Consider the following 12,037-nt stretch of genomic DNA (forward strand, 5'->3'; position numbering starts at 1 on the left):
TTCATAAAATTTGGACATTTTATTTTGAATCTAAAGAGGATGTTACATTTCACTTAAAGGAAAGTAAATAATCCTTTTCGTATCTTTTTTTCTTTCTTTTTGAAAACAAAGTGTCAACATAAATTTTATTTTACAATAAATACAAGACACAAATATGCATACGTCAACATATTGCTGGAGACTTGAATTGGAAAGACAGGCTAATGTAAAATGATAAATTAGCTTGTTTAACAGAGAATGCAATTCAAAACTCAAGCAGTATAAAACTAAACAGTAATGAACAACATTTATAATCAAATAAAAGTTACGGAAATATCAGCCCTGAGGCTTTTAATGAAATGATATAATTACAATGCTTTGTTGCAGCCAGAGATCTTAACAGATTCCTTGACTTCAAACTTAGTACAAAAGATAAATTGTCCTGAATAAAATAAAGTTCTAGCTTCACGTTTTACCTTGGGAAGCATTTTCCTACAGCAAAGAGAAAACACATAATTAAAAATATATGCAAATTTAAGGATAAATGTTACAGGAATGGCAATAAAAAAAATTAGCATTTCTTCCATAGTCACAAATGATTATTTCATAACTTAACTTTTAAAAATTTGCTACTATGATAAAATTGTAATGACAAAAAAAAACCTTTGCAGGAGCTAAGACACATATTTGTCGACTAGCAAGTAACGAATTGCAATTGAAAAAAAAAAAAAAAAAAAAAAAGGTTAGTTACAAAAGATCACTGCAGCAAAAATTGCTGCAACTGGTTTGGATTTTTGATAATCTTTTAATTTCCCCCCCATGTTTTTTAAAACGTTGAATGCTACACTAATTTTGCATGGCTTGCCCGTCTGGCCAAAATGATTTTTGTGTGTTCTGTATTGCATTAATTTCTTCAAACCATTTTAGTAATTATGATAACATAAGAAAAATAATAAAAGCACTAAAAATCTACTCGAATTATGTGTTTCTAACAATCTTGGCTTTGCCGGTCACCGGTGAACCCTGTGGCGCTACAAACCAACTCAGTGCCGGTCAACCCCATGGCATTCAACGTGTTAATATGATGTCTTTCTGACACATGAATTTCAAATTTGTGTAAAATTTTTTTTCATATACTCAGTTTGTGATGATTCGTTTTGTAAATCTCATTTTTCAATTTGTTTTTGGGAATTTTTATCAATTTTTACAGCCGTTTCAACATAGTTTTTAAAAATTTTTTGCAATTCTTTAATACACTATTCCGACAATCCAATTTGAATTATCACTTCTTGATGTGCTTAATTTATGACTATTCCATTGTTAATTCACATCATTTTCTAGGCATTTATTCTTCATTTCTTTGATATTTTTCACAATGTTTTTGTAAAGTACAATATTTCTAATATAGTATTATTATGACATGTGACTTGACCCTCGCAAAACATCAGTTCTGAAAATGTTCTAAATTCTGGTTGTAATACTGCCTTTATGTATGTTTTTAAGATGTTCACAGAAATAGCAGAAACAAGAAATAATTTTGAGGACATGTTTTTTTCCCACATAACAGTTAATACCATAAGGAATTTTTTTTTTTTTTTTACGGACGATAAACACCATGGGAAAAACAAATTTTCCCCAAAACTGTAAAAGCCATGGTATATACTATATACTATTAAAAACCTAACAAAGTAAATACCGAAACAACACTAAAGTAATCACACTTATCAGAATTAATTTTAAATTACTAATATAATTACCTGAGCAGAATCAGTTTTACATACAAGACCTAATTTTTTAGCTTCTATTTCATAAATGAGTAATCTCCACATTTTGACAACAAAAACTTCAGCTTCTTCATCTAATACCTGCAAACAAAAACAAAATATCATCTAATTTGGCGTAAAAAAGTACCCTAAATTTTTAAAAAACTTAAATAAAATTTTTTTAAATTTAGAATACTTTGTTTAAAATTTTAAATATTTATGATGCACATTTTGTTAACAACAAGAAAGATACAGAGAAACCCCTCGGGAGCTACCATTATCCGTTCCACAGTAAAATGGTCATTGATGGAGGTTGGTTGTTCTTACAGGCTACCTGCATTGACTTTACAATCAATTGTTATCGAAGGTAAATGATTTTTCGCAAACTATTTTATTTTTAGTCTGTGTCCTTTTCTTGTTCTTCTATCGGTGTCATGAAAAGACAGATCTATGAATTCGATTTAGCATTGATAAAAATGATCCCTACTGATATAATTATGTCCAAAAACAAATTTACCAATTATGAATGATAACGCAATTTTAAATAAATAATATTTGCATTTAATTTAAATAAAGTTTGTTTTTAATTTTATATCATAAAATTAGTTAGCTTTAAACTATGAGAAGAGGTTTGTTTGAGATGCCTGCTTTTTCTAAAATTTTTTATTTTTATTTAACTTTCAGCTCTAAAAGTAAATCATTTATAGCCTAGTGCAACACGAGGTTGTATCATCAAAGAGAATTCTCTAAATAAGAGTCTCACTCAAATATTTAGAATACATATTAGTCTACTGATTCTTCTGTTAAATTTTTTGTTTGTTGTGTTTCCTTATTTGACCCTTTCCACATTTGGTGGAAATGCTTGCTTGGTCGCTTGGAGAGATTTTCAGTGCCTACTAAAAGTGGTCGCTACATAGAAGTGGTCTTTCTCAGTATTATGAAAGTAGTTAGTTGTGGTGATGAAAAGAACAACTATAAATTATTCAAAATACTTTAAAAAAATTTCTGTATGGTACAGAATATTTCATAATGAATTTTATAAACATGATTTTTTTCATATTATGATTCCATTACTTTTAAGAAAATTATTTTCTTAATAAAAGAAATTCCTTTGCCTCTAAGTCTAAAAATAAACAAACTAACTAAAATTCTATCTTATAGATACTGCAATTCATACATATCATAGCCATTAAAGCAAAAAAATATGAACCATTTGCTATTATGGTCTGAATCAACCCTTGTTAAAGTATGGGTATGAATAACTCTGTTCAACTATGCACACAAAAGTAACAGGGAATAAAGCTCTCAACACACACATAAATAATTTATTAATTAGAATATGTTCTCGCAGGCCAATTCTAAACATGTTGATAAATCGTCTACAAACAAGTATGAAAAACACATGACATTTCAGTTGAACTCATTTAAAATAAAAGAAAGAAAAGTAGGAAACATCTACGACAAGTATATTTTAACCTGACTATCAATTATTAATTTACTGTATATTAGAGCCTAACTTCATTTCTGTTAGTTATAATGTCTAGACTTATTTTAATATAATTTGCTTATAAGTATGAGCCTTTTCAAAAATTGCAGAACAAATACTGATTATTTAAAGAGAGCAATTTTTGCTGCAATTTAAGTAATAGTCATAAAAATGGATAGTATCACCACAGAATAAAATTCATTTTCCAGGGTGCGTAGCAAAATCTCTCAACAAAAAATAAGCACCTCTAAAGTACCTTTTAAGCACTCAAAAAATATTTTTAAGCACTAAATATACATTTAGAAAATGCAAAATAATTTTCCAAAACTTTACATGATTGTGATAAAATGAGTAGTTTCTAACAAAGAACTCTTTTCTTCATTAGATTAGCCACCATAAAAAGATTGAGATTTTTCGGTTTGATTTCAGAGGGTGGAAAATGAAGCTTGAAATTGAGAATATCTTGCAAAATGCAGCAGAGTTGTACATGAGAGTGCAAGAATCCAGCTCAGTAGTCACCCCCAAGTATTTCATCAAATATGTGACATGATGGGCGCTATCATATGTTACGGACTGACAGCATGCCTCAATGGATTGTAGTTAAATAAATTCTGAAAACGTTGAATAGAACAATGGGAAAACCTCGCTTTTGCGTATTACGTACTGAAAATCAACATGAAGAAAAAACATAATAAATTTTCGAAAAGGGAAAAATTAAGCACTTATTAAAAACACTACACACCATGTTCTCATAGATAAACTAAAGCGGAATTACCATTGAAACATCATCCAGGATGCTTTGGGCGGCACTTCCAGCCATTATTTTAGAACATATAAATTCTACTAAAGTTGGTTCTTCTTCACCAATATATTCTACAATCTTTTTATTTATCCAGGGTCGTATCCTCTTTTCCATTAATACCTGGAAGAAAAAAAAATAGTTATTAACTTTTTTTAGTTTTTAACTAAGGGGATAAGAATTCAATTTTAAATTAGAAATTATCACAGAATTATTCATAAAATCTCCTAACGTCAGAAAATCTCTAAGTTTAAACATAAATGAAAAGGTGCATAACAGGGCATTTTCTTTATAAAGTTATTATTTCAAATAAAAGAAATTTAAAAATATATTTATATATATATTATATATAAAGAGGTTCTTGGTATCGTTTTTATCAACCTGTTAAGAATGATTAAAACTGAAAATAAATTTTAAATTATACAACCCTCATAAATTAACGATCGTAATTGAAATAAAATTACAAAAGTTTGAAATAAACACAAACAGTCCACTTTTAATTTTTCATTTCAATAAAATCAATTTGTTATTATCTCGTTGCAAATACGAAATAAAAGATAAATATGGATAAGCGTTTTATGCAATACAGATAAGCTTTGAACAACTTATTTCATTCATTTTATTATTTATATTTCACACTGTTTGTCTTATAGTTCAAAAGCACATCCTAGCATCAGAGGGAATAAGTATTCTAAATGCTTTTTACTAGTTTTTTAATGGCTTAGTTTAAGATATCAGGTTGTTACATATGAAAAAAAAAAAAAAATTTTTTTTTTTTAAGCAACTTTGTCAATCTTTTTTTTTTTAAATAAATGTTCATGAATTGTAAAAAAATAAAATATTATTCTAAAGCTTATTATGTGTTCCTTCTTAATATACTAGAAGTTTTATGCATCATTTTTAGTATCTTTTCTAATTTCTCAACATGAATTATTGCGATTTACATGTTATTTTTCTTTATGAATTCAAAAGTGATCACGGTGGTTCAATAGCATTTCGAAACATTAATGGTACATTTGGTAAAGCCACTGTTAAGGAACGGACAATTCAATGTTGGTTAAAAAAATTTGAAGATGATGAAAGTCTTGAAAATGATCCAGGTGGAATACCAGAGTCAAAGCTTAATGATACAACATTGAGAGCGCTTATGGAAGCTAACTGTTCAAAAAGTGCATTACTGTACAAAAGTACATTTGAAACATTACTGTTCAAAAAGTTGAGCCAGAATTAGGAGCTAATACAGAAGAAGTATCACACCACCTTTAAACCATCGGCGAAATCAAAGAGTTGAATAAATGGGTTCCCAACAAATTGAATGGAGGAAGAAAAAAACATTTTTGAAATGTGCAGCTCTTTGCTTTTACAAAATGAGAACCATTCTTGCACAGAATTGTCCCCTGTGATGAAAAATGGATCCTTTATGACAATACACGTCGTTCAGTGCAATGTTTAGATGCAGATGAAAGTACAGAAACAACGCCAAAAGCTCTGCCACACCCTAAAAAGGTAACCATTAAGGTTTAGGGGTCTATGGTCAGAATAATTCATCATAAATGTTTAAATGCTGGCAAAACATTAACAGCAGAAGTAAAGTTATGCTTCAAAAATTACATCAAATGCAGCCGGCACTGGTCAACCAAAAAGGACCCATTTGATTCATGATATCGAATGACCATATGTTTTATCGATTGCAAACAAGCTGGTTGAATTAAAATGTGAGAATCACCACATTCACTGGACATATCGCCAACTGATAATCCCTCTTTTAAGCATTTGGACAACCTTAGTTCCTTAGTCTAGAGCAGATCAAAAATGATTCGCCATCTTTTATTGACACCACAGAGCTATATTTTTATGAAAGATGTATTCAAAAATTATTAACACGCTGTCAAAAATGTGTATTGTAATGGTTTTTAATTTGATTAATAAAATAGTTATGCTTATTTTTCCAAACAAAGTTATGCCCTTTATTGATTAAATTTATAAACATCAACATTTTTGTATGTTTTGATTATCATCTAGAAAATATAAAACGAAAGTATCTAATTATTATTGAATTAATAATCAGAAAAAAAATATGAATTTAAAAGTACTTATAAAGTGAAAAAAAATAAGCTAATTAATGATTTGTTGGCATAACATTTAAAAAAAATTTGAATGCAGCAAATGTGGTCAAAATTTATTTGTCTAACAAGTGAAGATTTCTTAGTTGTTTAGTTTAAAAACTTTTTTCTACATTTTTACATTAAAAAAATTAATAAATAAAATGTTAAACTAAGCTCGAAAAAATAATTTTTTGCAAATGCAATGGATGGTTTTGAAAAAATATGAATCCACATCAAAATATATAATTCCAATCTTGTTAAAAATTTAATTTTAAGAAGACCCTTAATGCTGTAATAAAAAATAAAAACTTTTATACATACTATAAAAACTTTTTATAGCTTTAAAAAAATTCACCTTTATCCATTTAATAGCAGTTATATCAGACCTTCTATAACAAGTTACTGGTGAAAACTCAGCTAAATACAGAGTATCTGCTATATTTTAGATTTTCATATTCATGACTAATTCCAAATGTTTTTCATGACTTAACGAAGTTACTATTTTCTCCGGAAAAAAACAACAAATTTGAAGAAGCATTATAACAACATTAATAGGTATAACCAAAACTGTTATATTCTGCATTTTCATAATTATAGATTTTCAATTTAAAAAACAGAGTAAAAAAAAAGAGTTGAAGCAATAAAATAGCTGGGGAAAAAATACAAAAGCAAATAATTATTTTTTTTCGGCAGAATTATATTCTAAAGATACTTTTCTTGTGCATCGGAAAGGAAAGAAATACTCCTGATTTTTCTGTTCTCATTTCGGAATTTTAAAAAAATCACCAATGATTGGCTTGCTTCAGCTAGAATTTTAAAGAGATAAAATAAAAAATAACAAAAATTAAATTCTGAATTCACAGATGTTTAAAAGATAATTGCTCTAGAAATTATGTTTCTTTTATTTATTGAAAGAACACCATAATTTTTAAAGAACACGATAAAAACATTTTATATTTTAATCAAATACAGGATTGCCACAGAATAAAATGAACAAAATAGTTGCTTTTAGTAGCCTAAAGCATGAAAATAGTAGCCAAAAACTAGGAAAATAGTTGCCTAATAAGAACAAAAATTCATCAAAAATATGACTAAAATTTTGTTAATGACTTAATTGTCATATACCATCATCCATTCAGTCAAGTTGGTGGCAAATATGATAATTTTCATATAAATGTTTATATATATTATTATATATATATATATATATGAAGAGTTATTACTGAAATTCGAAATTCATGCATTGTAATACCGTTAAATTTTTTTTTTTTAAATAAAAAAAATTATGCAGAATTTTTTAGCAATAATCATTGAAAAGGTGATCGAGAAATGAAATAGACTTACAATGGAATTTGTGCAGATTGAACGAATTAAAAAGTGAAGACTAAAATTTGCAATTCAAAATTTTTAAAATTTTTTTATTTTTTAACACTTTACCGACCGGTAGCGGTTCGAACATACTATGCCCTTTCACCGCCCGCTCAGCTGCAGATCGTCCGAGACACCGGCTCGGTTTCGGCCTAGACTGACGGGCGGGAATATATGTGCTTTTAACTCTGGTAAAATTGTACGCTTCGTGTTATTGTAGGGTAACGAAATTTAATAAAATCTTTTACTTTAATCATATTAGTGTTAAACAATATTTATTTTATCTATTACAATCGTTTTCAGTTTATTATTTACATAAAATATGCCATAATCCATATAACAATATTTGTCGAAAAAAGAGGTTGTTTAATATTTTTTTAAACTATGATAGCGCTCGAAACAGTCACCTTTGTGTAGTGGGACGTTGCAGTATTTACAAGCGAAACCTGTTCTGCTTAGTTTTTTTTTACTTGCACAAACTCTGCATTGTCGTAGGGGTTTTTTACATTGACCGCTGGTCACTATATTTACTAGTTTATGCTTCCCGAAATTTGCGAGTCTTCCGGGATGATCAAATCGGGATGTGGTTCTTGTGGGTTCGGAATTAGGTAGATCCTTACCTTGTTCTTCAGTTTCGCAGTCTTCTATCAATGAAAGTGCCGCTTTGTGCAGAAAATTTTTATATGTAATCTTCTGTCCGTTCAGAGTTGTATATACTTTAAAGGAGTTAAAAAGTGCACAATTGATGAAGAACATTACGACACGTTTCGTCCATTTTTTTGTTTTCCTAAAAATGGAGTAATAGGACAGATATTGATCTGCGCGATCTACGCCCTTCATATATTTATTATAATCTATTATTGAAATAGGCTTCTGTATGGGGCAATGTGATGTCCTGCTTCTGTTTCTAGATTCCACCATTTGTGCAGAATGTATTGTCGATATCATGTTTACATTTCTTTTGCCATTATTCCATACTTGTAATAAAATATTGCCATTTCTAAGAAATTGATGTTGGCCTCTTGAAAGCTTGACCGTTTGAAGTATTTGAGGAAGACCTCTGTTCTTTCGAATCGTCCCGCACAATCGCAATTTATTTTTTTAAAAAATTTTAGCTATGTTGACACTATTGTAATAATTATCTTGATATATATGATGCCACATGTTCTTATACGGTCCAATGACCGATAATACTGTCTCTTCTAATTTTTTTCCATCAGCGGCATACACACAAAAGTTGGATATGTATCCTGTACGAGCTTCAGACAGCACTCTAACCAGTATTCCATATTTTGTAATTTTTGCCGGATTATATGTTTTGATTGACAGTCTACCTCTCCACGGAATTACGCATTCATCTAGAGACAATTGTTGATCTGGTTTATATAAGTTGTTAAATTTTTCCTTGAAATAATCAATGACAGGCTGGACCTTCACCAGCCTATGCGAATTGGGAGAAATATCGTTATTATTACAAAAATGCCAGCTTTGCATTATTTGTAAAAATCTGTTCCTGCTCATAACCTTCGAGAAGAACGGCGTTTCTATAGATGGGTCTGTAGACCAATAATCGTAGAGAATGTCCTTCTTTACTTGTCCCATGAGAATGATCAGGCCCAAAAATTTCTTCATTTCAGTCACCGTGACGTCTTTCCATATTTTCGTTTTTGATGTAATTCTATATTTTTCCACAATTTGATAATGATATCTATTAGACTCCCTCACGAAGTGCTCAATCAGGTCACTTCCAATGAATAAATTCACAATATCCATTACGCTTTCAGAGGAACTTGGCATAATTTTTACGCCAGAGCTGCCTTCGAAAGGTTCCAAAATTATACTCTTGCCGTTCGTTGACCATGTATCATTGTTGTCTTCAACATTATTATTCATGTCCTCGTCTTCTGAATCACTGTATATCAGCGGTACAGGACGTCGCTTTCGAATGACTATACCACTGCTATCACTTTCGTCATCAGAACTACTTGCTGAACGGCAGTCAAGACAATCTGACAGGTCGTCGAGATAACACTCGCCGAGACTATCCTTTCCATTCATTTCTAAGGGCTAAAGGAACTGCCTGCTTGACTGGTTGTGAACCGCTGGCTGACTGCGCTGCTTGGAGAACTGCTGGTGGGCTTTTATCCCCGTCCAAGGCTGGGAATTTGCATAATACAACCTTCATATCGATAAAAAATCCAGACTCTTTTCGTAGGAAAATCTGGTCGCACCCAGCTGCACTCGAGAAAACGACAGCTGAATTTTTTTCAGGGCATGCTGAATTGGTGGAAAACGTAGTCACCACAGATCGGTCAAAAGTCGATTAATCGACGACCGGTCGGTAAGCGCTGGGAACAAAATGTCGATTAATCGACGGCCGGTTGGTAAGCGCTGGGGAGCAAACGTCGAATAATCGACGGCCGGTCGGTATGCGCTGAGTGCGGTCAAGTGTTAAGAAAAAAAAAGTTTAGTGTGTTCAGGAACTATCTAGCGGGGCGCAGATTTTTCACCAATTTATGCTTGAAAAAAAAAAACATCTCTAGGAGTACAGAAAAGTCTCCTTTTCTTGAAAATAGTTGCTTTTTTAAGCCTTTTCAGGTAAAAAAAGTTGCCATAGTCGCCTCATGCCAAAAATAGTTGCATTTTAGTCGCCTGTGGCAACCCTGCAAATATGACTGAGTGGGGATATTGTTACAATTTCAGATATTCAGAGCACCATAAAATTGGGGGGGGGGGATAAATTCCATTTTAAAAATTGTTAAAATCATGACAAATATACCCTGTAAATAAAATTATGAGCTAAAAATAAAAGTTATACAAAAAAAAAAAGAGGGTCCAGAAAACTTACCTTATCAACAACAGTCCAATCTAAACTGTAAGCAAAGAGCTCAATCTTTTCTGTAGGAATCTTTTCAATTAGATTTTTTATATGCTTCCTTTTTTCTTCAAGTGTCATTTGGGAAACAGAATGCGGGCTCTTTGGTCCATCTTCTTGCTGGTCATCTATAGGTATGAGCTTTCGCTTCTTTTTGGTCTCGGTTTCTTCATCGTTTACATTAAACACATCGTCTACAGTAGATTTCCTCTTATGAGGGATGTGATTATTGTTTGTTGTGTGACCAGTATTGTTATGTGTGGGACTTCCACCTAATCTCAAACTAGTAAATCCCATAAGTTTAGGCTCTTCCGGTTGAGCTATGACATCAGAGAAACCAGAGAAGCTATTTTGAGAGATTTCTTCTTCAACCATCACTCTCTCCCTTTCTAATCTTTTCATGGGTATTTTTTCTTCAATTTCTTCTGGCGGTGATGATATCACTTTTGGTACCGGTCTCATTTTGATAGGAGATGGTTGAATGATTTCCTGCTCTGGCTCAGATTCGGGTGTTTCAGGTTTAGGGGGGTCCATAAGACGACTTTCTTCTAAAAGCAGCTGCAATACAATAACAAAAATTAGAAATATAAAACAATTCTTGGTTAGCTGGAGGGGGCAAGCGACTTGAAAATGGGTAACAGTAACTACCAAAAAGTTTTTGGATTTGCGATGAAATCGGCACACATAAAGAGCGTCAAAAGTGAAAACTGATAATGATGCAATAAAAATATTGGAATTTTCAAAACTATACGCAAATCTGTCGTGTTAACTATTGAAAAAAAAAAAAAAGGCGACACAAAAACTACATAGATTGACATTGTTTGCACCAAAAACTTAAATGTGTAAATTTTGAATTTGTGATTTTTTTTCTTTGGTATTTTTTCCAAATTGCTGCTGCGAGCCGCAAGTTGTGCACCCCTAATATATATATATATTATTACAAATAATCTATATATATCATAACTATAAACTGCACAGACACATTAAATTTACTTGAAAAAATTCAAGAAGAAAGCACAATGATAGATAATAAGGAGATACAATTAACTACACATGCATTTTATTTGTGCTGCGGTTACTTAAACCAGATCTAAGTGAACTCACATTAAAAATATCTCAGTCACTAGGAAAAATATTTGTTGCCACTTAATATAAATGACTAAGAAGCATTGAAGATTTAAACTTTTGCTCTTAATAGTGTCATTTTTCTAAACATTTCATATATACTTTTCGCTAAAAAAATAATTTTGATAAAGCATTACATTTTTATGTAATATAAAATAAAAAAAATTTAAAAAAAAAAAGTGGCTGAGGGGCACAGTTGGTTTGTCGTCGGCCTTCTGAGCCCAAGTCTGCGGGTTCGATCCCAGGCCCACACACTGGATTTTCAGGATGCAGAAAATCCTCAGCGGCCATATCATATGATTATGTGGCATGTAAAAGATCTCTGGCTCTTGGCATTTCTGGCAAAATTAAATTCCTAGTGCACTTTAGTGGTGGTCCTGAAAGAGTGGATACCACTTCTGGAGAACGCACTAGGTCTGCTCATGTGTGAGCACTTGTGCAGCTCATTAGAAATAAAAAAAACTTAAAAAAAAAAAAGACTTTCAGTAGATATCTATTAATAAAAAGTAAACCTGAATTAAATTTGAAAAAATAATA

General features: G+C 31.0%; 1 protein-coding gene across 12 annotated transcripts in view; it reads right to left on the reverse strand.

Annotated features, from left to right (window-relative positions):
* LOC107451752 (RNA-binding protein 25) overlaps positions 1 to 12,037 on the reverse strand; it is a 47,218-nt gene continuing 35,181 nt past the window's right edge. For all 12 annotated transcript variants that reach the window (XM_016067954.5, XM_016067951.4, XM_087164432.1 and 9 more), the window contains 4 exons: positions 10,349 to 10,933; positions 4,004 to 4,150; positions 1,737 to 1,844; positions 1 to 471 (listed from right to left, as the gene is read on the reverse strand). In XM_016067954.5, coding sequence (XP_015923440.1) covers positions 445 to 471; positions 1,737 to 1,844; positions 4,004 to 4,150; positions 10,349 to 10,933 — 867 coding nt within the window. In that variant the 3' untranslated portion in view covers positions 1 to 444. The remainder of the gene's footprint in view (positions 472 to 1,736; positions 1,845 to 4,003; positions 4,151 to 10,348; positions 10,934 to 12,037) is intronic.

Source organism: Parasteatoda tepidariorum, chromosome 5 (genome assembly GCF_982258835.1).
Source record: "Parasteatoda tepidariorum strain Cologne lab strain chromosome 5, Ptep-v5.0, whole genome shotgun sequence".
Lineage (NCBI taxonomy): Eukaryota > Metazoa > Arthropoda > Arachnida > Araneae > Theridiidae > Parasteatoda > Parasteatoda tepidariorum.